General features: G+C 34.8%; 5 protein-coding genes and 2 pseudogenes across 8 annotated transcripts; 2 read left to right on the top strand and 5 right to left on the bottom strand.

Annotated features, from left to right (window-relative positions):
• Positions 1–1346: 1346 nt before the first annotated feature.
• On the bottom strand, positions 1347–2206 carry LOC111297161 (uncharacterized protein At5g01610-like). Its single transcript, XM_022891793.2, has one exon. The coding sequence runs from the start codon at positions 1995–1997 to the stop codon at positions 1491–1493; it is 507 nt and encodes a 168-aa protein (XP_022747528.2). The 5' UTR covers positions 1998–2206; the 3' UTR covers positions 1347–1490.
• Positions 2207–2507: 301 nt separating this feature from the next.
• On the top strand, positions 2508–5775 carry LOC111296240 (uncharacterized). Of its 2 annotated transcripts, XM_089768878.1 has the most exons (8): positions 2508–2787; positions 3736–3817; positions 3925–3992; positions 4099–4197; positions 4522–4638; positions 4723–4927; positions 5052–5115; positions 5395–5775. In XM_089768878.1, the coding sequence occupies exons 1-5, from the start codon at positions 2777–2779 to the stop codon at positions 4529–4531; spliced, it is 270 nt and encodes an 89-aa protein (XP_089625004.1). In that variant the 5' UTR covers positions 2508–2776; the 3' UTR covers positions 4532–4638; positions 4723–4927; positions 5052–5115; positions 5395–5775. The 2 variants fall into 2 exon arrangements, with proteins under 2 accessions (XP_089625004.1, XP_089625003.1); XM_089768877.1 differs by having other exon boundaries at positions 4723–5115.
• Positions 5776–6483: 708 nt separating this feature from the next.
• Positions 6484–8166, top strand: LOC111297281 (large ribosomal subunit protein eL18y). The gene is made up of 5 exons (XM_022891964.2): positions 6484–6639; positions 6749–6838; positions 6927–7055; positions 7163–7345; positions 7876–8166. The coding sequence occupies exons 1-5, from the start codon at positions 6637–6639 to the stop codon at positions 8032–8034; spliced, it is 564 nt and encodes a 187-aa protein (XP_022747699.2). The 5' UTR covers positions 6484–6636; the 3' UTR covers positions 8035–8166.
• Positions 8167–10126: 1960 nt separating this feature from the next.
• On the bottom strand, positions 10127–12412 carry LOC111297894 (uncharacterized; annotated as a pseudogene). The gene is made up of 6 exons (XR_016346781.1): positions 12050–12412; positions 11284–11363; positions 11146–11208; positions 10733–10859; positions 10562–10610; positions 10127–10418 (listed from the first exon to the last, which is right to left on the bottom strand). The product of XR_016346781.1 is annotated as an uncharacterized LOC111297894 (transcript).
• A 491-nt stretch (positions 12413–12903) lies between these two features.
• On the bottom strand, positions 12904–15164 carry LOC111296511 (putative pectinesterase/pectinesterase inhibitor 28). Its single transcript, XM_089768874.1, has 2 exons — positions 13875–15164; positions 12904–13774 (listed from the first exon to the last, which is right to left on the bottom strand). The coding sequence occupies exons 1-2, from the start codon at positions 14983–14985 to the stop codon at positions 13050–13052; spliced, it is 1836 nt and encodes a 611-aa protein (XP_089625000.1). The 5' UTR covers positions 14986–15164; the 3' UTR covers positions 12904–13049.
• A 1786-nt stretch (positions 15165–16950) lies between these two features.
• Positions 16951–19916, bottom strand: LOC111296237 (putative pectinesterase/pectinesterase inhibitor 20 pseudogene; annotated as a pseudogene). The gene is made up of 3 exons (XR_016326237.1): positions 19294–19916; positions 17868–18626; positions 16951–17765 (listed from the first exon to the last, which is right to left on the bottom strand). The product of XR_016326237.1 is annotated as a putative pectinesterase/pectinesterase inhibitor 20 pseudogene (transcript).
• Positions 19917–20562: 646 nt separating this feature from the next.
• Positions 20563–24749, bottom strand: LOC111296917 (F-box/LRR-repeat protein 3-like). Its single transcript, XM_022891397.2, has 7 exons — positions 23774–24749; positions 23274–23399; positions 23047–23151; positions 22509–22908; positions 22170–22299; positions 21783–22077; positions 20563–21142 (listed from the first exon to the last, which is right to left on the bottom strand). Exons 1-7 carry the CDS (start codon positions 24434–24436, stop codon positions 20897–20899), a joined length of 1965 nt encoding a protein of 654 aa, XP_022747132.1. The 5' UTR covers positions 24437–24749; the 3' UTR covers positions 20563–20896.
• Positions 24750–25593: the final 844 nt, after the last annotated feature.

The raw sequence follows: 25593 nt of genomic DNA, 5'->3' as shown, positions 1-25593 counted from the left end.
ATTCCATATAAACATTTGATGTTGAATTGATGGAAGGTAGCAGGATTGAAATAGCGGTGTGTATAGAATTCAATAAGATATAATATAGTCAGAGAGGCGCATAAATACTAGCAGTCAATTTCATCCGGAAAGCCTTCTCTTTGCAGCAGGACCGGAACTATGGTTTACAGATTTGATGATTCATATATTTATATCATATAAAATATTAAAATTTATCATAATTTATGTTAAATATAAAAATATAAAAAAATATTTTATTGATTTTGTTAAATTATATTATTAAATATTTAAATTATATCATATTTATATTTTTTTATATTATATTCATATCATATCATTATATTATATTTTAAATTATCAGTGAAGTATAAGGAAGTCACTTTCAATCTCGGAAAAAAATGTAGTTGCATGCAAATGATTAGCATTGAGCTGGCTGAGGAGTTACTTTGGCTGAACCTCCAATCCTGATCTCACTGGAGTTCTGAAGGAATCCGGTGCAAAAGCCAGAGGGTTACTGGAGAAGCTCAACTCTGAAACTGGAAGGATTTTAACGAAACTATTAGCCAGGCCTGCATTAACAATATCTACTCTCCCTCACATCTGATATATTCCCGGATTCAGGCTGGCTGAAGCAGTACAAATTCGTTGCCATGCATTGTTTCCAGATGTAACTAACACAGTCGCATCACATAATCAAGGCCAATTGAATTCCATCATTCTCATTCCTCAAGAAAGTTGAATCCCATGTTATACTGTCATTCTCACTCCGCACAGAATCAGACATACAGATGCAAATGAGCAAAAGACTGCCTTATGAACTCCCAAAGGTAACAACTGATGAAGAGATAACATTTTCTGTTTACCTTTCCCAGATAGCTCCAACTTAATCTGTTTGCAGAGTAAAATAAATTATCCTAATGTTGAAAGCAACGCAAAGAAAGAAGGCTTAAGATCAAGAACATGCAGAAATTGTGTCTATCTGAAGCTCTCAACTAATGCAAAAGACATTGGCAATCTCAATTAAAACCATAAACAGGTAGTTCATACTCTGGCACAATGCCTCCATTATCAACCGTGGTAAGTATTTTCACTGCCATATTCTAACAGCTCCATTGGAAGCAAATGACACTTGACATGCATCCCAAACAGAATCCAAAAAAAAAAAAAAAATTGAACCATCCACATGTCATTGCCATCCTAGAGCCATACAGGTAACAAACTTCAAGCACAAATATTTTGAGACACTGTTACAAGATTCTATGAAATAGCTATCAATCCCCCATATCCCATCATCATCAAAAGACAGTTTCAACTTTCAAGCAATAAGCAACCATCAGAAAACAATGTATTCCACAAATAATTCTACAATTAAAAGAAATTACCAATTTACCAAGATAACTACAACTCATTCCATTGATATGGATCAAATATCAACAAGAACCCATAAAATTCAAGACTTCAACACTACTATTCTCTCATTCAAACTTCTTCTAATAAGAAGAAACAAAAGGGTTTTTCTTGATCTTTCTCACTTGCTGATTATTGCAATTCACTCCACACCCACATTGAGGACACTCTTCAAAATTATCAATAGGAAAAAAGGCACCAGCAATCCCTACAGAAAATTCAAGATCATCTCCTCTCCTTGAGACCTCAACAATATTAACCCACATGAAGAGAAGCTTCACACTAACACCTTCCAAGCTAGCAAGTTTGTCTTTTGATATGTACCCTTTAATGATATTCTTGTATTTCAATTGGTAAGACCCTTCAAGAGAGAAGCTACAACTAACATTCAAGAAAGCTGAGAATTTTCCTGAGGAAGAATCAAGATCATAGTCAAGAACACCTTTTGGGAGAAGACCAATGGGAAAGTTGAAGTCTTTGAGAACTTCATAGGCTGTTGGCTTCTTGTTTTCAAGAAAGATTGTTTCTGAGGCAACAGATTGTGAAATGAGGAGAAAAAGGAAGAATCTTTGGATTAAGAAAGAACCCATCTCTCTTCTTCTCTTTCTCTCTCTTTCTTGTTCCCTGTTTTGACGCTCTTTCTGCTAGGAGTGTTCTCTTGGAACAGGGAATGGTCGTTTGAAGACAAGCAGACAGGGAGGAAATTGTCCAAGTGTTTCCTTCAACAGCAACCTCTCTGGAATCTAGTCTAGTCTAGCATTCATTAAAGGCTATAAAGTGGATAATGCTTTTTTTTTTGTTTTTCTAATTCAGAACTTAATTAAATTAACATATCTTTTAAAAAATTCTATAAATTTAAAATTTAAAATTTCAACGTTTGCAACCCGTTCTTAAATCTTCAATTCAAGTAGAAGCTAAATATTCATATTTAAATATTTTTCCTGAGAACATTGGGTAGTCAGATTAGTGAGATTAATAAGCGAACTTTTTTTCTCAAAGTTTAATAGCTTAACTTTGGAACAAAGTTAAAGACAGCAAAAACCAATTTGGAGCAAGATTATAACCCAATAAGAGGCCCAGAGAAAAAGTTTTGCAGATTGTCAAGTCCTATAGAAGGTCCATTAAAAACCAAATTATACAAAGCCCAGCTCAACCCAAGTGCCTTTCTTCGCCTCTTGTTTTTGGGTCTGTTATGTTACCAGTTATCAGGCATCGTTGAAAGGCAAAGATTGCCTTGATACCAGTTTGAAGTGAAGTGTTGCTTACATTACATGCCCCAAATAGCTGAAGTGCTACAGGCAGCGGCAGTGGTTTAGAGATCCCAACTTAGATCCCGTTCAAAACCTTTGCTTTTACACTTCTCACCAAGATGTTAAAAAAGTAAGCATTTTTCTTATTCTTCGTTATTTTTAAGGTTCTGGGTTTTGCTTTTCATGTTACATGTGATAATGGTCGTTGCTTATCTCTACTTGTCTTTTCGGTTTTTTTTTTTTTTTTTTTTTTTATGAAAAGAATTTTGAACTTTAGAACAGCAAAAGTGCTAAGACAAAAGGAATCACTTTCTTTGTCTTTGCATGATCATGAACTGGAATTTGTTTGGTTTGACACTTGGATGTATTGGGGAACACTGGGATTGGTCTAATTGGTTTTTATAACTACAGCTTGTAAGTGATACTAAGCAACGAAGCTGTAATTGGGTTTTAGAATGTATTTTGTGGGTGTACCCATGAGAGCATTTTAATGCTTTAGGGGATAGGTAGAGCATTGGGCAATAATTGTTATGCTGTATAGCGCTTGGCAACAATTGTTTTTTTGGCTTTAGGGAAAGATAACTGAATAAGGAAGTACCTCATATTGATTTTTCTTGTTGGCTAAGGCTTTGCTATTGAAGATGAGCTTTGCTAAAATGAGAATGCTTTGGATGTCCTTATATATGTTATGTTAAGCTGGATTAAGATTTTAAAGATTTTGGTTTTCTGGTATATAGAACGTTAGTCTTCCATTTTAAGGGAACTAAACCTTGCAAGTTGCTTATGGTTAATCATGGTATGCAATAGGTGATTGATGGTGAGTGATTGAGCTCAGGTTTTGCAAGCAAGCTCTTTTGTTTTTTAATACAAAAAGTAACAAGTTTATGACCATTCAAGAAGTATATTGAATTACTGATGAGTAAGATCCTTTGATTCATATTTTATGCTTAGAGTACTATCAATGTGTTAATTTGATATTTGAGTTACTTTAGTACTGGCTTAACAAAAAAATAAAAAAGAGTTACTTTAGTAAGCATGGCAATCTATCCATATTCCATAAATTTTTGCTTTTTGGTAGGTTTTCATCTGAAGATGTGTCTTCACAAAACCAAGTAAAAGCATCTGTGCAACGACAAATTAGGCAAAGCATTGCAGAGGAGGTTTAAAACTAATTTTTGATTATTTAGGTTTCACAAATTGTGATAACAATTGAATTCTGAAATTACTTATATTTTTTGTTTTGTTTAATATTGATGCATTCATGCAGTATCCAGGACTTGAGCCTGTGTTGGATGATTTGCTACCAAAGAAGGCACCATTAATTGTTGCAAAATGGTTTGTTGCTCTTCTACTATTGCTTCCGCAAGTTAGATCTCACTCAAATGTTTGTTTCGTAGCATGCATACCTTAGGCATGATGCTAATGGTTTCATTGTTTGCAGTCAAAACCATTTAAATCTGGTTTTGTGGAATAGTGTTGCACTATTCTTAAATATTCGTGATGGACCCTACATGCCTACCCTCCAGCTCCTTCCACCAATGTAAGTTTTTCATCATTGTACCTTTTTAATTGTAGCTTCGCTACTTCATACTTGGTTTTTGTTCTATTTTGGATCCCTATTTATTTGAGTGATATTCAGAGTATTATAGGATGACTTTGCATCTGATTATCTGATTGTTTTTTAGCTCTTGCCAACTATAAAGATCTTTGGTTTTCTTAACCATGATAAGCTCCACTTTCTTCTATAATGCTTTGTGCTTTACTTATGTATAGACATCTTTAACTTTGTTATGCCTTTTAAGTGAAACCTTTTGTCACGGAAATGCAAATATAATGATTCTTTATTTTGGCTTTGCTGAAATAGTTGCAAGTAGATTGCGGTGCGGTAAAATTTGTCCTTGCTGGTGCAAACATAATGTGTCCTGGTCTTACATCCCTTGGTGGTGCTTTAGATGATGAAGTGGAAGAAGAAACTCCTGTGGTATGAATCACCTTCTCTGTCAAAGTTCATATGTTTCTGTTTTACATTTTCCCAATATCTGATTTGTCAAACTAATCCTTTCAGGCAATAATGGCTGGAGGAAAACAACATGCTCTTGCTATTGGCTTTACCAAAATGTCAGCTAAAGACATGCGAGTTGTTTTCTAGTGTTTCTTAGCATTTCAATTAAATGGATTGCCAAACTTGAACCTGAAAAGCCAAGTGGCTTCTACCTCCTGCCCAAAGGAGAGTAATATAGCAGAGAACATGACATTGTGTGCAAGGCAGAGTCTGTTGTTTCATCCCTTGCTTCTTAATTATAAATATTCTTCTTCTATTGTTAAACTACAGTAACTGTCTTCATTATGTTTTACTCTGATTAACAACGAGTTACGTTTTTGGTTCGTTGGCAGAAGGGAAATCAACAAGGGAATTGGGGTAGACAACATGCATTATCTCAATGATGGTCTATGGAAGGTATTTGTGCTTAACAATGTGATCATTGGATGGAATGTCTTGTTTAATTATATGTTCTTCAATTGAATACAAACCAACATGTTTATCGCAGAGTGTCAAAATGTTTTTCTTCTTTGGTGCTACTTTGTTGCAATATGTCTAAAGTAGAGATTCAGATCCTGCGTCTTGCATTTTTCATCTTTGTTTATTATATCACTTATTATATCCCCATTGTTGTGTATGATTGATCATATGCTGGTAATTTGGCCATAAGTTTTACTAGCCATTTCTGACTGACAGCTTGCTACACCTGGTTGAGGTTTGTAAAACATTAGGAGGTTTCCAAGTTGAAGTAAATCAATTTATGCATTCTGTCATTGCCCAGATGGAGCGGCTAGACTGAACATCTTCTGGGAACAACTGCTGTGCCAGCGATGCAATCGTTGGACAGAGTTGAAGAAAGGAGTCATATATATACTTTGTTTTTCTCTATTTTTAGATGTTTGTATCCAGCTGAAGCAATTACATGAATCTATGAATCTTTTCCCTTGTGTTGATGTATGCTGTAGAGAAATATTGTTCTCTATATCTTTTCCCTTAAGTTTCCCATTTGTGGGCGTTTCAGCAAATATTAGAGCAGAATTTTGGAATGAATGCTGATTAAACCATAGTCTGTTTCATGTGCTCCACTCGCAACAATCTGGATTGAACAAAAGGCAATGCTTTTCTCTGCTCTTTATATGCTTTGATGCAAACCAGAACTTGGATTAAAGTCACAAAAGCAATAACTACTAAAGAACATGCAACCTTTACCATTCTCTCCCTTCCTTATAAGCATGATCACATATAGGGGTGAGAGAAAGGAAAAAAAAATGACAAAAATGAAAACCTATTCGAAATTGTAGTGTTTAGTTCGGATCGTATTAATTTTTTTTATTCAATTCAGATATTAAATATATACTAAATTCGGATGAATTTTAGATTAAAAGTAAAAAATAAAAAAAATCAAAATGAATTGAATTATATTTTTATCAATTTATATATATTTTAATTTTTTTTAAAATACAAATAATTATTTTATACTTAAATTTATTTAACTATATTAAAATTTATATTAAAATAATATAAAAAAATAAAAAATTTAAATTTAAAAAATTAATAAATCAAACAGAATTGATAAAATTCAACTCAAAACAAATAATATAATTTCGAATTAAAATCTTATTTTAAAAATTTATAATTTTATACATTATTAAAAACAAATAAAATTTAAATCGTAATCTCTATTAATAGTTAAATATATTTTAATTTTTAAAAAATATTATTTATTTGGATCCCTCAGCCCATTTCTTAATCAACTCGTTCAATTACACCTGTAGGTTCACAAAGAAGAACCATCATCCAAACCAATAATCCAACCCCACCTGAACAAGCCCCAACCTCAAAATAAAAAACCCTAACCCATCTTTTCATTTTGTTCATCTTATCTGTCACCAGCAGCGGCGCCTATTCAACATCGCATCCACCAACAGAGATTTAGCAATGGTCTCTCTCCCTCTTTCCCAGGACCTCCCCAATTCTTCTTTGTCTTAAAAGCAACAAAAACAGTTGTAATATTTCTTGTTTTCTTGTTTGTTTTGTCTTGCATTAACAGGGGATCGATTTAGTTGCAGGAGGTAAGAGCAAGAAGTCCAAGAGAACAGCTCCTAAATCCGATGATATTTACCTCAAACTTCTCGTCAAGGTCTTACTTTTACCTCCACTCTGTTCATAAAAATGTCTTCTTTTTCTTTCTTTCGAATAAATGATCTGATTTTTGTTTTGGGTTATAGCTTTACCGATTCCTTGTACGAAGAACTGGGAGCAAATTCAATGCTGTGATACTGAAACGCTTGTTTATGAGCAAAGTTAACAAGCCTCCACTATCTCTCTCTAGGTTTATTCAGTTCATGAATGGAAAGGTATTTATTTTATTTATATTTATTATATTTCTGGGTTTTTTTGGGATCATTATATTGTTAATGGTGTTGGGTTTAATTCATTTTTTATACATTTAAATAAATTGTAGGAGGATAAGATTGCTGTGGTAGTGGGCACAGTGACAGATGATATAAGGGTTTATGAAGTTCCAGCTTTGAAGGTTACTGCTCTTAGGTTTACTGAGACTGCTAGAGCTAGGATTGAGAAGGCTGGTGGAGAATGCTTGACCTTTGACCAACTTGCTTTGAGGGCTCCTTTGGGTCAGAACACGGTATGGGATTCTTCTGTTGCATTTTTTTGGTACTTTTTTTGTTCAAATATATGTATGCTGATTTGTTATTGATTTCTGTTGGCATTTGAGTTATGTTTTTTTCAATTTTTTATTTCTACTTTGTTAATTTTATTGAAACTTTTTGCAATCCAATGCTGATGTTATTTTCATGCACCATTTAACACATGACATTAATTTTTCTTAGAGCAGATAATATGCTGAAGATGATGTCATTGCGATGTCAATTAGTGTGTGTGAGTTACTTTATGAGGATATTGATGCCCTGTTGATTAACATGATTCTGTTGATTTATCTATTATAATTCGTTGTTCGATTCTACTTATATGTTTTTATTCCTTCTTGATGATCCAACTCAGTTCAACTTTTCTCCATCTTGTGTGTTTCTCCTTATCAAACACTAGTTTTGCATGCCTTGCAGCAAATCTCTCTGCCTTATTTTACTATTTTTTGTCTTAAAGTAGAAAAATGCCATCTGGATTTCTTAAGAACTAATTTGGGTGGAATTGCAGGTTCTCCTCAGAGGTCCAAAGAATGCACGGGAAGCAGTTAAACACTTTGGTCCGGCTCCCGGTGTCCCTCACAGCCACACTAAGCCATATGTGCGCTCGAAGGGAAGGAAGTTTGAAAGAGCTAGAGGAAGGAGGAACAGCAAGGGATTTAGGGTTTAAGATGACTCAAGTATTTGATTCTGAGACCTGTCTGCTATTTATTACTGCAAACCAAATTTTGCTAGACTTAAAAGGTTTCTCTGGCAGTTGTTTACTTGCTTATGGTTTAGTTAATGCTCATGGTTTTATTAATTACTGGTTTGAGGACCATTCTTTCTTATGCTACAAAGTGGAGCGTGTTTAAGCATTTTAATTGAATTATGTACTACCAAACTATGGAATAATCTTCTGGTTGATATTGGCGCTGGTAATTGTCAAGCTAAACCCATGACTGTAAAATTATCTGTAAGGTTCCTATACAGGAGTTATTCTCAATCAAGGGATGTGAATGATACATTAATATTAACTAATTATTTGAGCTTGATTTGATAAAATTTGAATTTAGATTGATGATTGTTAAGTCAAGTTCAAGTAATTTGATTTATCAAATATCAAATCAATGAAATTTGAGTAGCTTAATGCTTTCTTTGAATAACTTATAACTCTAATATTGTTTTTAAATTATAATATATTTTTATTATTTTAATTAAAAAATTGTTATATAAATTTCCATATAAATATATATTTATATATCAATTTAAATTTGCACTCAAATGCATAATTAAATTTAAAATCAAATATAAAAATGAAATTTATTTTTATTGAACGAATTTAATTAAATAAATTTAAATAATTTAATTTTTATTTTGATTTGAATTTAAATTTAAAAATTAAAATTTAATCAAATTCGAATTAAATTTTACTGTCTTAAACAGTAAATTATGAGTCATGAGTGGAGCTTGAGTTTTCAATTACACTTTTACCTGAACCAAGGTAAGTTGGTATTTTCCGTTGGAAAACCTATTTACATATGCTCGGATTAAAAATGATACCCAAATATATCAATATCAAAGCCAGGATATTGGGAGTTTTGCATTTTGGAGAAGTTGGCATATGCAATGTGTAAGAAACCGATTTCTGCTGTAAACGGATGAATTATCCATGCATCTTCAAAGACAGAAGATCTTCTTGAATTTTTTGCCACGAAAAAAAGACATGATTTCGTTAGAAATACCATAAAAAAGACAAGGTATGAGCTTCATAATTCATTGTTAACGGGGAGTTAGTTTTATCATCGAGAGTTGGATAGAAATACGATAAAGAAGTCGGGGCCATATGCTATGTTGTCATGGCCGCCAGGAGTTACTAAGTTTCGTTGTTGAGAGCGCGGGACTGAATGGTTTTCATCCGTCGTTTTCTTCAAAATGTAGCAGAGATTTTAACAGTTTCAGAAATCCAAACTCTGTTCATTTCCCTCAAATATGGGACAAAATCAAATATCTAACAAGATCACAATTTTGGCGCTTAAGAGATAACAAAGAATCAAAGAGTCCAAACTCAGTTTTCCTTCTACCTTGATTTGCTTTCCTTTTATACCTAATAAGCTTTTAAAGGTCAATCACCTCTTTGTTTGCTCTGTTTCATAATTTCTTCATTTTTCAAGCATATTAGTATGGTATAAGAAAAACCCCTGAAAAACGCTATATTTTCAAAAACCCAGAAAAAGAAACACTTCATTTTAATGAGAAATGTAATCCAATAACATTGGAGCACATCTCCATGAAAATAGAGGGAGAAGGCTCAAGCAGAAAGAATCAAAATAAAAATCTTGCTATACGCACAGATAAAATCCTAGGAACCATTCTCTGAGACAGTGGATTCCCAAGAAGAACTATGTGCGAACAAAACATCATCCAAACCTTGGAGAGAGAAAAATGAAAAAAAAACGATGTTTTCAAATGTTGTACGAACTTTTTGGGTGGTGGCTACATAGATATTCCACAGATTTAAAAACAAAAACCCTAACTCATAAATCTACCGAACTGATGGTTCCGTTCTGTCCAAAAGACCTCGTTTATATAGAGTAGAGCCAGGACATGCGTAATGACGGTAATACCCTCAATGTGAACTTTTTATATCTCGTCCTTTTCGCATGTTAAACAGATGTGTCAAATACTCATCAATTTGTAGGATTGATCACATAAAGTCAATATATGAAGGAAAGCACCAAATCCATGAAATACAACACTGAGATCTGAGCAACTCACCATAATTCTCACAAAATCTCAAAGGCTTAAATTAATGATATTCTACATTCTGTAAGGACTAATGAAAACATGATTTATAAATGTGATGTAAAGCAATGATTAACCTGATCTTCGGAAAGATACTTGAATTTTTATGCTGAGAAGGTATAACGCACCCCATCAATCTTACCTTCGTAATACCATTTGAACTTCAGCCCCACCAAGTTAACCAAAACTAGCGTTTAAGAACTTCAATAATTCATTTCTTTTGCTCTCAGCCTCTTTATCCTCCTTTGACTTATCAAGTTTCAATAGAATCTAGAAGCAATACAACAAAAACAATGTCAATAACAGAGTAAGAATTATCACAAGTACCTATACCACTATTTTTGAACAATAGGTCGAGACCCCATGTCCCCAACATAAACAAAAAGAAATAGAAGATAGCGTTGCCTTTTTACCAGATACAGTACTACTGCATACGCCACCATCCTTGTCACGCCCAAGAAACTGAATAAAGCAGATTACCATTAGTATAGAAGAGAGAGAGAGAGAGAGAGAGAGAGAGAGAAAGAAACAGACGAGAGGAAGGGGGATAGCATATCATGAACCACAAGAGTGCAATGAAGTACCTTAGAAAGCTGCACGGGGCTGCTACTTCCCTTATCCTGCTGCTTCTATATAGCTCTGATTGCCAGGGCAAACCCAACCCAGAAAAATAGTCCAAGTCAATTGCACTCAGTCATCATGTCATAGACCCTAGCTCAAAATTCAAAGAGCCAATCCATAAAACAGGCAGAAAGTATTATAAGCACCACAGAAATGTCATCTTAACAGAATTTTTAAACGTAATGAATGCTCGAAATTTTGCTAGATATCCATAAGATATAATTTATAAACAATGAACCTAATCTTAAAACTTTTGTCACTGAACAGCAGATGGATAAGCAAGAAAAACAAATCAAATCACCTATAATACATAAATACATACAAACATATACACTCATATGGAGGGATGGATGCAAACATTGTGATTAATGCTTACCTCTTTAACTTTATGCTTGTGACGTTTATATTGATGACTCGTGCTCTGTTCTTTTTCCTTCAACTAAAAGGCAAAATGGTAATAAAAGTGAGACACTGCATTAAAATGAAAAGAAAAAATGGAGCACCAAACAACCACCTTCTTTGGCCTGTCACCTTCTTCAACTAATAACCTTTGAATGATTGAACTCATGCTCAATATCCGAAGAACTGTCACTTCTGCAATAATTCAGCAGTTGTAAAATGTTAGAAAACTCATCAACCAAGTAACTCCGTGAAGGTTATTAGTGAACAAACTACTAAATAGCCAGATAGTTGCATACAGCTTCTCGAACATCCACGTACAACATGAAGTCATTAAAAGAAAATCCAGGTAAAAAAATTGTGAAGGCAACTTTTGCTCTGGCTCAGAATTGCCGAAAATTGTTAGTTATAAAAGGTGCTTCACTTGGTTTTAGAAACAAGAGATATAATCATGCATTCAGCTTTACTACACACTTTCAAATTCCCATCCTATAAAATCTATGGTAATCAAAATCAAACCATTGTTTCATTTGATGGCAACAAGCATAGGTAATACTATCCTTCATTGATGACCACACAAAAAACGCATTAGATATAAGGCATAGGCCATAACTCAGATTAATTTTCAAGTCTCCAGTCCCATAATACTGTTAAAAAATGTAAATTTACTGACAATATAAATCTTTACTACTCTAATCTTACTTTAACCATCAAAAAATTAATGTTAGAAACTAGGTTAAACAATTCATTAGAATGTTAACATGAATTTTAACTTCAATCACAGATTAAAAAATTAATAAAATCTTAATTGAATTGTTTAATTATTAACCTTAAGCAGCAATTAACAAATAACAAAAAAATGATTTTTTTTTCTTTTTTACCCGGAGGAATCGGAGTCGGAGGAAGAGTTAGAATCGGAGGAACGGCGGCGACGCTTTCTCCAACGTCGTTTACCTAGCGAATGACTCTTATTCCGGATCTTGAGAGACTCTCTGTCTCTGTCGCGACGGTTGCTGCGATGATGACGTCGTTTGGCGTGTGAGGAAGACAAGTCGGACGAGGAATCCGAGGAAGAGTAGGAGCTTGATGAGGATGACAAGGCCGCCATTGACGCACAAGAACAGAGATTTTTAGGGTCTGAGATTTGGGAAGCGCTTGGGAAGAGGGCAAATCTTCTTTTTTTCACTAATTTCTTTTTTAAATAAAAAAATACTTAAATAAATATAGCTAATGTCTTTTTCTGTGGCATTCTTAAAGAGCAAAAATGAAAAAAAAAAAAAAAAAAAAAAGAAGAAAAAACTAAATTAAGTGCCTAATTTCATATCAATTTTTAAGAAGTAAAAAAAAAGGAAAAAAAGAAATTGGATTGTTTTTAGTGTTTTTTCTTTTTAAAGTAATATTATTTTTTAATTCAAAAATATCAAATTTTAAATTTCAATTTTTAAAATTAAAAATTTAATATATTAACACATCATGCGATTATTGATAAAATAAATATTATTATATACATAAGAAAATTTATATCATATATCATGATAAAATGAAGGTTAAAATGATAGTTGAAATTGTGGGATTCCTTTTACGAGTTTAGAAATTAATTTTTTTTATTTATTGGTTTAAATTAGTTAGGAATCCCAGCCATTAATTTATTGATTTTTTAAAATATAAATTAATGGAGTAACCTTTGATTGATTGAATTTGCAAGCTTCTAAAGATAATGGAGAGAGTGAAAAAATTTTAGTCCTCTTAAATGAATTCTTTTAATAATTAAGCATTTGGTACATAAAGAAATTAAGTAAAGAAAAATGAAGTTGTGAAACAAAAGAAAATGATGATCATGATCTACTTATTGTCTTGTCAATTGGCTACCATCGAATTTGATCACGCTTTCAAATGCACATTTGTTCTTTTGCTCTTGAAAAAACCTGACGTGTAAGGCACTCTTCTAAGCTTTATCCAGGAGTCACCATCGAAGAACTTTCCTGGGGTGTATCCAAGGGCGGCCCTCCGTGTAATTTTCTTAATCCCAGGCCATGTAGCACGGGCTCTCTTGATAGAACCAGGGCCATGGTTGTTGAATTCAGAGTAGAAGCAAGTTTTTAGGCCCCACGGACCATCCCAAATTGTCCACCCTTCGGGTTTGATCAAGTTATCAAGGTAAGACTCCATGATGATTGTCCTTGAGAAATTCCCCCATGGACGGCCAAGGTACGTTGGGAACTCGTCCTTGACAGGAACCAATTCAGGAGCAGCGATGAATGAGGAGTTTTGAATGACGATTGCTGTTGGTTGACGAACGTCGATTCTGCCTTGGGCGGTAACAATGTTTTGCTGTTTATCTAGTGGCTTGCGGACCAGGAATATGCAGTTCTGGAAAACTGCAGCTGCATCACCGAAAACGAAATCAATTGTTCCACTGACGGTGCAATCGCGGTAGAATTGGCGTTTGCTGTGAACGTAAAGTGTGTCCTGGTAGCCATCCATCGAGCAGTTGTAGAAGACTGCAAAATCGGATATAACCATCAAGGCCACAGCTTGGAATTTGGCAGCCCCAGCAGAGTTCTCAAACCCTATGTTTTTGGCAAAGAAGTAGTCTCCATTTACAGCTGCATTCGTTGGACATATCAATTTTTTAAAACAAAAGAAGAAAATAAAGATAGAAAGAAAGAAAAGCATTTCTCTTGTTAATCAAGGCTTAATTCATACCAACTGTGGCTGTCCTGAAGGTGGGAACACCCTCAGCGTTGTTGAGGCGACCGGTAATTCGGGTTTTCTCTTTACCATCTCCAATTAGCGCCACTTTTATCATACTGTAACCGAATTCGAGATTCTCCTCATAAACACCTTCCTTGATATATATGACAAAAGGCTTGGCTGCATTCAGGGGGATAGCACTCATTGCAGCCTTAATGGTCTTGAAGTTTCCACTTCCGTCCTTGGCTACAACAATGTCAGCCTTGATTCTGGATGGATGAGCCGCCATGAGTCTCCGAACCCCCGGCTGAATCTCAAATTCGCTATGGCCAAGAACCGGAAGCTTACTTTCTTGGAGTAGACGACGGTTCCAGGGACTATTCTCTAAGAGGGAAGACCAATCAGCATGCCCAAGAACTGGAAGTTCATTTTCCTGGAGTAGCCGACGACTGATACCTTGAATTTGTAATTGTTTAAGCACTGTAGACATCTCAGCGGCTATTGCAAGGCCGTTTCTGCTGAGTTGCATGGAAATTTTCAATGCCTTCTTCATTTTCTCTCCAGCATTCGTCGTCGTATTCCTGAATCCATCTAAGCAGGTTTGTTGGTTGGTGATAGTAGCACTCAACCAAATCTTTAAATCAGCCAACATTTTATCAAACTTGGTAACATCTAACTTATCAATCTGGTTAAATGATTTTTGGAGTTCATTTATTGAATAATTCATTAGTTGTTTGCAGACATCTAGAGCCTTCTTCGACCTTGGATCTTTTTCAAGATCTCTCAAGGTAGTAGAATTCTTGGCAGCTTGAGATGCATACTTCATCGCGGCCTTGAATGCAGCTTGGACAAGTTCTTTGACGTCTGAGGTTTCTCCAGCCTCGGCACGGAGTTGCTCTTCACATGTTTTCCGGTAATCTGTTGGTTGGCAAATGGATTTGATAGCCTTCATTGAGGAAGATACCTGAGAATTTTTACTTCCTTTGTTGGTTTCTTCATCGGAGTTGGTTTCATTGATGCTAACCCCAACTGTCACAGCCACCACCATGGCCACCAACAAAAAAGAACAAACCGCAATAATGGCGATTCTCTTCTTCTTCTGTTCATCATCTGAACTCGCCATTTTCAATTTATATAGCTTCTCAATACCTTTCAATCCAGGGAATTGTGAAAAGAAAGTGAAAAAAAAAACCACTTTCTTTATCCTTGATCACACAGTCCCCGTATTAGGCACCAAGAGCTGCCCTAATGAAAGAGGGACACCAAATTCGATGGCCAACTCCTTCGAATCGAAAGAGCCCCAATCGGAGCGTGGTTTTTGATGATTCTTATAAGAACTGTTACCAGGTAATATAAGGAAGATGAAAAAAACAAAAGGGCTAAATGGCTTTGGTTATTTTTAGCTACAAAATATGTGGCTTGGAAAGGACATTGGAGAGTCAAATGAGAAGCTAGAAATTTGTTAGTGTTTCCAAAAAATGAGAGGTTGCAAACCATTATCAAACATTTTTACCCTCTTAATTTAGCCAATTGATCATTCCTAAACCGGTCTTATTGACTTCCTATTACTGTAATTAAGAAATCTATATATGGCTTAAGGAAAACAACTTTACCACCATTCACCCACAACCTTTATGGGACAAGAAAACAAATGTTTAGTTAAATTTGACAATTAGTGTTTTTGAATTATGTAAAATATAAAAATTTATTTATTTATATCGTAAAAAGTATATATTAAAATTTGTATCGACACGAAAATATAAAATATATATTTTTATTAAATTTATATATAATTATTATTAAAATTTTAAATTATATTATTTTTATATTTATTTTTCATATCATATTTATATCTTGTGTCTTATTTTAAATTATCAAATCTATTAATGTCACGAATTCGGTTTTGAAAAAATTATCAACAAACTTTAACATGACTCAATTATAACCATTTGTTAATTCATTATAAATAAATAAATATTATTTTAAATACCTCAAATAGATAAATCTGACCTTTCTTTTTAATAATTTAAGGGACACTAAATGATTTTACAATCTATAACCTAATTCCAAGATGTATATCATTTTTTTCTTCTCTGCTTGCAAATCAACATAAAACTAAAACCTCTTCAAGAAATTAATAGAGAGTATCGCAGAAAATTCTTTGTTCATGGGCAAGTTTCATGTTCTTCAAGAGTATGATGAGGAGCAGAAAACTTTTAAATTATTATTATTTTTAATCAGAATTTGCCCATTTGAAGTATTTAAAGAAATATATATTTACTTATTATGAATTAACAATTTGTGATTAGTTGTGCCATGTAAAGGTTTAGTGATATGATATGTTCCACCGCAATTCTCATGAAATCAAGTTACGAGATCAAAATTTACGTGGTTTATCGATAGAGTATTAAAATTTTTATTTTATTTATTAAAATTCAACTTTAAATATATAAAAACATTATTGTAACTATATTTAAAAATAATTTTGCTTTAACTTCATAAACTCTCCCGTATATACAATCAAAGATGGATTTTAGATTTTTCTCTTTTAATCTAATAATTAAAAGACGAGTTGAAAGTCATGTAGACATAAATTCGATTCCATCAAGAGATGAGTTGAAAGTTATGTAGACATAAGTTCGATTCCGTCATCCCCTCTTCGCTTGTAAGGGCATTAGCCTTTCTTTGCAACCAAATATATATAAAATAAAAAGATGGATTTTAGATTTTTTATAAAAAAAATAGAAGAGAAATGAAGAAAAATGGAAATGCATAGAGTAGTAATAAATGAATGTTCATGGATTTCTTTTTTAGCACTATGGCTACGGAACACTATTAGTACTTAAAATAACTTTTTCAGTTAATTACCTTAAAAGGCATTTGATTTTAATTAAAGGAGTAAATTATTTTTTTTAAGCAAAAGAAGTAAATTACTCCATTTAACGTTGTAAAATGTAGAAATGGGCATCATCTTTTCTTTTTTTTTTTTTACCTATTTGGTGGAAGCTAAAAATATTTATGATTGATTGTAAGAATAAATTGTCTGATTCTGGAATTGTGATATTGAAATGATCATACATAATAACAATAAAAATAAACTTGATGATATATAGAATTTAACATCCAAAGGTACAATTAAGTGCAATTCAAAAATTGTGACAGAAAAAATAAATAAATTTCAAGAGACAGATTAATAACAAATAAAGCTGAAAATCAAATTAATCTGGTTGTAATTCAAAACAAAACCCCATGAAAAGGAACTCCCAGCTGTCACCTTGAATGAAGTTGGACACGGTGAAGTTAGCTGCATCAATCTCATTTATATTCCTATAGTATCCAGGCCATGAAAGTCTGGAATCAATATTTGATCCTGGACCCTTGTTACTATATTCTGCATAGTAAAGAGTATCAAGGGCAAAATTTGCAGACCATTCACTCCAACCTGAAGGTTCAATCAAGCTATCCATGAAACTTTGCATATAAAGTGTTTTTGAATAGTCCAAGGCCTTCCCAGGTATGTTATCGTCGTCCCGGTATTTGAGGCCAAGTCATCAGCAGCTCTGATGACACAATTGTTAATTGATATGCCTGTGTTTTGGGTAGGATCAGTCCTTCCTTGTGGAGTGATGGTATTGAATTGGTTTGGTAACGGCAGTCGAGGATATATGTTACAGTTTTGGAGGGCAACGGCAGCATCGCCAAATATGAAGTCAATGGTGCCATAAATATCACAAGCAGTGTAAAATTGCCTGAGAGATAAGGTGTCCTGATATCCTTCAAAGCTGCAGCTGTAAAATGTGGACATGTCAGCCCCACTTTGAACTGCGACGGCTTGTTGCTTGATAGGTCCGGCTGTGTTACGAAATGTTATATTCACTGCAACAAACCCCTCCCCAACAACAGCTGCAGGAGATTTGTGATTTAATAAAAATGTAAGATTATGTTAAAGACTAAATTTAGAATAGAGCATATTGCAACAGGATTAAAAGCTAAATTCTAAGTTACCAAATGTTGCAGAATTGAATTGGTCGATCCATCAACAACGCTGCGATTTCCTGTGATTACGGTCGTGTTAAAAACATCACTGATCATCATCAAATTCTTCTTCATCTTTGGTATGGAAACATACTCTTTGCAAACGCCAGCAACCACATAAGTCACAAAGTGTTGGTTGCTGTCACCGGTATTATTTGGTGCTGCGGCCACTGCATCATTGATGGTGGTAAAATTGCCACTTCCATCAGGATTTACAACCGCTACTTGACTCACAGAAACTCCTTCCCCATCTGTTTGACTATGCATTTATCCGCTTGCAGATTCATAAATTGCTTGGTCATGGCTTGACATTATCAAAGGTAAAGGAGCATTTCTGCCATTTCCCAAATTAGAAAATGTATGGTTTCTTCCTGTTGGCAATTGGTAAAGCCACGAATCCAACCATGCCTGAAAAGTGCAAGAGCGACACTGTAGAACTTTGTTCCATTTGATATAGACGGTAATAGGCCATTCATGATGCTTGAAGCATATGGTGTCCCTTCAAGCCCTAAAAACAAGTTTGTACATTAGTTAAAGCAGCGCTAAGCAAGAGCATGCAAATCATCAGCCAGGAAGCTGTCAAGACTGTCCTTTGAATTGATTTTGTCTAAAGTGTATGACAAGTAATCTACGTTCAGCTCGGCTAGACACTAGCAACCTGGAGGGCACGAATCATGCTTAGGAACGAAGTTGAGGGGTGTCTGATGAAACACTCAAAATGGAATAATCCTAAGAAATTTTCATCCATGTCATTATTTTTATGCAGCAGATTTCATTACCAACCAATCATACATAAATGTTATTATTCTGATTTCAGATTCATAATAATTATCGAAATATCTTCTTATTTTCAATTGATTCATATAGTAATATTTAAAATATGATATTCAATAAATATGAGATATCATAAAATTTAATTAATACCATAATTTAATTAATTAATATCATAAAATCCTGGATTTTTTTAATTGAGAACACCAACCAATATTATATTTTATTTTAATTAAGACCATAAAATCCTGGATGCTTTTTAATCGAGAACACCAATCGTAGTTAGAACAGGTCACATGAAATCTTAGAGTTGGTGGGGTCCAACATCAACTAAGCACAAACAGTTGAGCACATCCGAGATTTGTATTAGACAATACCAACACTGGACATTTAGGTTATCTATTTGGTCAACAATCAAACCTTAATTTGTTATTAATCTTTTTGCATGTTGGGTTTGTTTTAATCTTTGTGGAAAAGGGGGAAAAAAGCCTTACCATGCATCAAATCAAAAGCCTTAATTCTTGTTCTTCATATTTAAGGTTGCTGCCCAAGCAAGACATTCTAAATATCTTCGATTTCTGTCGTAAATTAATGGGCTAAACCCAAGAAACGTGAAAGTGAGGACCAAAATTTGAGCTTGTATTTGTGAAAGTGCTATTGCAAGGTGGTCGAAAGGGCATGCTATGTATTGAGTGTACATAGCTGAAACATTGCTAATAAGTTGTGCAACTTGCTTCAGGCTGCCTCTGATGAAGCTCTCAAGGCTGCGGTCTGTGCCTTCAAATCCTTCAAGGCATGTGTCTTGGTTCCTCAATGCAGCACTCAACCAAGCTTTCAGGTTCCCTTCGTATTGAGCATTTCTATACCCATCACGATTTTTTTTTTAACCTCAGCAAAAGACCAGGCCCGACTCCGAGACAGAAAAATGGAGTTCCTTGCAATCTTCGATTGCTATTTCTTCACGATAACTAACAGACAAACCAGTGAACTTTGTTTTTGATTCAATGGGTTGTCTTGCTTTATTAAGAGTGGCCCTGAGAGCAACATGTAAAACTGATGATGGGGTTTGAGGCCCCAAGTTTTGAAGCTCAGCTTGTCTATTTGAGAGCCATAAATCCTGGTTATTAATGCCTGCGCCTGTCCGATCAATGGTTGAGTGCTTAAGTTCTTTCTCTTAAGGGGAATATCAGGTATTGCGTCGAATGAAGGTCTAGTAAGAGAATAAGAAGAGAATTGACGAAATCCATATTTTTAGGGGCTAGAATGGGAGGAGAAAGCCAGAGGTCGATGATTGCGGTTTTTAAAGAACTTAATTTTATATGCAATGAATTCAGGTATTGTTTGCATTGAAAGAAAGGAGTTGTCTCTTGCGTTATGACTTCACCTTCTTTTAAGATCCAACCCTTGTGTTCTTTACCATTTGCCGCTAGCTGGTCAAGATGGCCGCTGTTATTTTCACGCTAGGTAACACCAAAGTCAAGCCATTGCGCCGGACGATTCACACTTCACATTGAAGCATCTAGCCAGGGCTTGGGCTCTGGAATTAGGCCCGCAGGTTGGTATATTAAGCTATCCAGTTCGGATTCCCCATGCGATTGTTCTAAACTCAGAGAATGAAGTAAAATCGATGACTAAGTCCAAGCATAAGAGAAAACCAGCTTATTGTTCCCATAATTGTTCCTCTTTATCATTGCAAATGATTACAAGCCTATCTGCCACGTTGACCATTCGAAGCATTCAGAGATGAAAACTGTTTTTTTTTTTTTTCCATGCATATATAGTAGCAAGCCGAGTCAAGTTTAGATTTTGTTCATTCAATACTAGAATTCCAAGTTTTCGACTGTTATGTTGACAAAAATGGACATTCAAACTTATTTTTGGCCATGATACCATGAATTCACAACAGCATACTTAGAAGGATAGATAAAATAATACTGTCAAAATACAAATATGTAAAGCATGGTCAAAACAAGTCCCAACTGAAGTAACTTAAACAGTAAACCCTATTATGCTAAAGCAAAATAGAAACTTCAAACATGGCTTTTATTCTGAAGAAAACGTTTGGAAGAGGTTATAAGTTGCAACTTTAAATGGAAAGGGAGATAATAAGGTAATTAGTTCATTCTGCACCTGAAAGCTGACGCTAAACTCTTTCCTAACCCAAGCCAAGGACAAGGCACAAGGGGTTTATTCATTATTCTCCTTATGTAGTTTCAATACAAAATCATCTAATCCCACCTTATGATGCAACCTCTAGCATGCAGGTTTTCAAGAATGTCTGATGAAAGTAAGAACCTTAAACGGGCAAGTAGCTTGACCTTTTTGATCCGTATACAGCAGGCTCTGAGTGCAAGTTCAAACCCTTCAACTGTGACATTGCGCAGGTGCACAAGCTTTGCCTCTTGCAGGCGTGTCAAGTTCCCCATCACCATACACAATGCCATATCAGAGATGGTACAGTAGCTCAAATTTATCTGCCAACATAAAGGACTTGTATCACTTTCAAATATATTATTCCCAAAAGACTTACAATAGAAATTCCATTTTCATGAAGATAAAGTTTCCATCTGTTTCTATATACATTCCATCATTTGGTTTCCCATCATGCATGTCGTTTATGTTGTATGTGAAAGAATAGATATGGGTGACTGAATAAAGGGACTAAGTATAGAACGTCGTCTCCAGTTAATCCAACTAGAAAGTGAGGGTTTTGCCATCAATAAGGCGGAACTACACTTAATTGAATCAAAACTGGAGAAATGCTCTTGGTTCAAAGATGCATTAAAGACGAATAGAATAACACCACAATAGCAGCAGCATAGACCCAAGAAGGTGGGGTTTTTAGATTAGTTAAGTTTTATGTTCAAGACTGGAAGTGACAATAGAGGATCATATTTGCCAAACTTATGTTTTATCCATGTTTTACCGTACACATCTGTCTAGTGAGTTCAGTAGGATGGTAAATTCCTTTCTCATCAGTCTTCTTTTTTCATATCTCCACATCCTCCCAATCCTTTCTTTTCATATCCGCATCCACGCTTATAAATTTATGTTCCTGTATTATAGTAAGAAGACACCACTGACATCATGCAATTCAAATCAGACAAACTGTACCTGTCGAAGGTTCCTTGAGTGATAGGAAAGTGCCCAAAATCCCAAGTCGCCAAGTTTCTCACAATGCTTCAAATCCAAGTCTGCCAGTCTCTTACATCCAGCTGCAACTGCTTCCAAACCCACACCAGTAATTTTAACAAGTCCACGCAGTTCCAGATCAGAAAGTTCCTCTAGACGACCAATAAATCCTAGCCCTCTATCAGAAACTTCATTGCAGTATGACAAGTTGAGTTTCTTCAACTTCTTGCAACCTCTAGATAAAGCATCTATGCCATTATCACCAATACCTGTACACCTGCAAGTCCAAATGAACAGATATTTACCTTTCTATTAACAATTCAAGTAAATATAACTTTGCTCTCGAATTGATTTTTAAACTTTTTTTACCGGTATAGGTCTAGTTCATGAATCTTAGAACAGTTAGAACTGATGTAGAAGAGTCCTTGGTCTGATATGTTTGTGCAAAGTCCTAATTTCAAGCATGATAGTTCAGAACATCTAGATAAATATTCCAGTCCTGCAGATAAGATAACATAGTAATCAATTGAACATAGTGATGAAGTTGGAAGCCTGATAAAGTCACCAAAAGTATTGGATGTCAAGAGTAAAGCTGCAATAATAAGTTGCACAATGGGAAATAAAACGAAAATAGAGCATGGTTCAAGACTGTAACCAATAAAGTTAAACAAACTAGAATTATGATGAAATCACTTAAAATAATGCAACCTTTGTCATTTACACCGCAACAATCTGTTAGATCGATCTCCTGAAGTAGGAAACAAAAGGATCCAAGCTGACAAAGACCCATCTCAGTAATCATATTACAAGTCTCTAGCTTCAGGCATAAAAGCTTTCTGCACGAGTTAGCTATGGCAGAAATTGCAGCGTCAGTAATGGAATGGCAGCATGTTAGATTTAGGATTCTCAAATTAAAGCAGCCAGATACAAGTCTCATTATGCCCATGTCGGTCACCCCCACGCATTTGGTGAGCCCAATTTCTACCAATGACTTGCAATTGGTGCTAAAGACTTGGAAACTAGACTCAGAAAATTTAGCACCATCAATTCTGATCATTTCAAGGTGCTTTAAGTTCTTTATCCAATGCAGAAGGGTTGTAGAAAGGTCCTGTCATGAAAGGTTCAGCAACCATTAATTGAAATAGTAAAGTTACAGTCTACTACAAACAGAAATCAGATACATGATCTTGGCTGTTAATAACATTGGCAAAACACAAAAAGCAGGCAGCCAAGAAATTTTACTTACTGAAAGACAGTAAGCTGCATTAAGCTCCAGAAGATTACCATGGCCTCTAATGACAGAGATTAAACCAGACAAACTCACACCACCGCACCTTGATACATCAATTACCTACAAAAAGTAAACATAATTCAAAATTTTACTTTGAATTCTTTTGTAATCACTTGGTTCAATTATTAAAAGAATACTATCAACATGCAAAACATTTGTCAGCACATGTCAAAGTTTCCTACCTTTAGTAAAGGGCATCCACGCTCAATAAACTGTAATCCAACATCATCAATCAAAGGACAGGCCATCAAACCCAAAACTTCCAGCTTCAGTAGAGAAGCAATAGAATAAAGTGATTCATTTGTCACCTAAAACAAACCAAAACTCAAATATCAAAGGCATAATATTAACCAAAAAATACATTAAAACAGGTAACAAGAAATTTAATAGATTTTCAACTTGTTTACTCTAGAGCTGCTTTCACCTCCTAAAAGCACAAACCAAAGCATACAAAGAATTTGCTTTGGCCAAAGCTGAGTGAACGCTTATCTTTTATCATTTTTTCCGTCTATTTTCTCAGTAACCAAACATGGCATTGAAGAAGCAAATCCTTCAAAAAAGATAAATTCAGAAACCCCATAACTTAAACAACCCTTCAATTTCCACACATTTTTCTATCAACCCTTTATTTCGGTATTAATAGGAATAGGAAAGAGAAAACCATGAAAAGAAAAACACCAACCTTGAGATAAGACACATCAAGATACTTCATATCCAAGCATTTCTTACACAAAAGATCGACACCGAGATCAGTTATCTCCATACACCACTTCAAACTCAACTTCTCCAACTTCAAACACGCGACAGCGATCTTCGCCAAACCGACATCGCTAAGTTGCAAACACTTATCCATTTTTAACTCCCTCAACCCAACCGCACACGACAAGGCAGCTGCTTCCCTGTCTCCAAACCCACAACAATACGACACGTCTACACTCTCCAAACACGGACATGCACGTGCCAACATCTCAAAACCCGAGAACCTCAACCCCGTCGCTCGACTCAGTGCTAGACTCTTCAGTCCCAGAGTCCAATTCGCCCATCTCAGGGAGTTCGAACCCCGACCAACCCGATTTAAGAGCAAGGAAACAAATCCGTCGTCAATGCGGGGACAAGCGGAGAGGTCAAGAGATTGCAATTGAGGGTGCTTCTGGAGAAGACTCAGCAAGAACTCGATTCGAAGAACTCGGAGATGCTTCCGAGTCAGTGAGTCAATTCGGAGAAACTCTCTGCAAACTAGCCGGAACGATTTCCGATCCCACTCGTCGGCGAGTTTCTCGTGGACCCGGACGAGTAGATCTTCCGTTAAGCTAAGAATGTTCTTGTTCGACTGAGACGACAGCATTTCAAATTTTAGCAAAAAATAAGATTTTAAAAAGCCAAAAAAAAAACTTAAGGATTCTCTTTAGGGGGACTTTTTCAGGTTGGAACAAACAAGAAGACGACTCGGAGGTAGAGGAGAGGTTGGTGGGTCGGTTTACAGAGAGTCCGAATCAGTCTAAAACTGGTCGTTCGGGTCGGGTTCATTTTTTCCGGGTTTTCTTAGATTCAGAGAAGAAACAAAAATCAAAGCTCTTTTGATAGGAGAAAGAGTTGCAGAGAAAGTGAAAAAATTGTGAACACGTTGGAGAAGGAAATGAAGAGAAAGGCAACGCAACGCCTAAACTGAGAACCGGATCACATCTTTAAACTGAGTTTCCCACACAGAAAATCGCCACGTGGACATAAACTGAACTTTCATGACGTGGCCAGTTCTTATTGTTGGATGAGTTTAATGACTTTTACACTAGAAATCAACAGCACGTCTGGGCCGTTGGATGCGAAGAAGAAGGAGGGTTGGAACAGAGATGAAAAGGACACGTGGAGAAAGGAGGAGGTGATGGGAACAAAAGTAAGGCAGTAGTACTGAAAAGTACGAGAATCGTGGGTAAATAGATTAGGATTGGATTATTCATTTTTATAAGATGCTGTACCGCAATTTCGTCGAAAAAAAGGGTCGGAAAGATCACTGTTTTGTACGGTTAATGACGTGGAAATTAATTTTATTTTTTTGTGGGGCCCTCCTGTAACGTGCAAGGGACCGTACCTATCTGTCTACGTTCTGACTCTGAAATTTCAAAAAATAAATAAATAAATCAAAGAGGACAAATTCAAAGTTAAGACTTATGATTTAGAGATAGATTTGTTTTATGTTAATTACTAAGCATATAATATGAAATTATATAATTAAAATTTTTGTTGAAATATTAAATAAAAATTTTTTACATTAATTTATAATTTTTTTCATCTCAAATTATTTGAATATTATTATTTTTTATATAATTTTAAAAAATTAATTTTAATTTTTTTATAAAATTATCAATAAAAATAATTGTAAAATATAAAAAATAAAAATTTTAGATATAAAAAAAGAAAATATAATTTTGAGAAAAATAACAAAAAAAGACGAAAAGAATATATATTTTAATTAAAATTTTATATTATTATTATGGTGTGTGATGT

This window comes from Durio zibethinus, chromosome 12 (assembly GCF_047325235.1).
Source record: "Durio zibethinus cultivar Kanyao isolate XHJ-2024 chromosome 12, ASM4732523v1, whole genome shotgun sequence".
Lineage (NCBI taxonomy): Eukaryota > Viridiplantae > Streptophyta > Magnoliopsida > Malvales > Malvaceae > Durio > Durio zibethinus.
The sequence above is the reverse complement of the archived record's forward strand: the minus strand, read 5'-3'. Positions and strand labels throughout refer to the sequence as shown.

Coding starts and splice junctions, on each gene's coding strand:
- LOC111297161 (XM_022891793.2), bottom strand. CDS start 1,997: ATGGGTTCTTTCTTAATCCAAAGATTCTTCCTTTTTCTCCTCATTTCA.
- LOC111296240 (XM_089768878.1), top strand. Junction 3,818..3,924: donor GGCAAAGCATTGCAGAGGAG/GTTTAAAACTAA, acceptor GCATTCATGCAG/TATCCAGGACTTGAGCCTGT. Junction 3,993..4,098: donor CCATTAATTGTTGCAAAATG/GTTTGTTGCTCT, acceptor CATTGTTTGCAG/TCAAAACCATTTAAATCTGG.
- LOC111297281 (XM_022891964.2), top strand. Junction 7,056..7,162: donor TTCAGTTCATGAATGGAAAG/GTATTTATTTTA, acceptor AATAAATTGTAG/GAGGATAAGATTGCTGTGGT. Junction 7,346..7,875: donor CTCCTTTGGGTCAGAACACG/GTATGGGATTCT, acceptor GTGGAATTGCAG/GTTCTCCTCAGAGGTCCAAA.
- LOC111296511 (XM_089768874.1), bottom strand. CDS start 14,985: ATGGCGAGTTCAGATGATGAACAGAAGAAGAAGAGAATCGCCATTATT. Junction 13,775..13,874: donor CTTCAGGACAGCCACAGTTG/GTATGAATTAAG, acceptor CAACGAATGCAG/CTGTAAATGGAGACTACTTC.
- LOC111296917 (XM_022891397.2), bottom strand. CDS start 24,436: ATGCTGTCGTCTCAGTCGAACAAGAACATTCTTAGCTTAACGGAAGAT. Junction 22,909..23,046: donor ATGCAGCTTACTGTCTTTCA/GTAAGTAAAATT, acceptor CTTTCATGACAG/GACCTTTCTACAACCCTTCT. Junction 22,078..22,169: donor CATGAACTAGACCTATACCG/GTAAAAAAAGTT, acceptor TTGGACTTGCAG/GTGTACAGGTATTGGTGATA.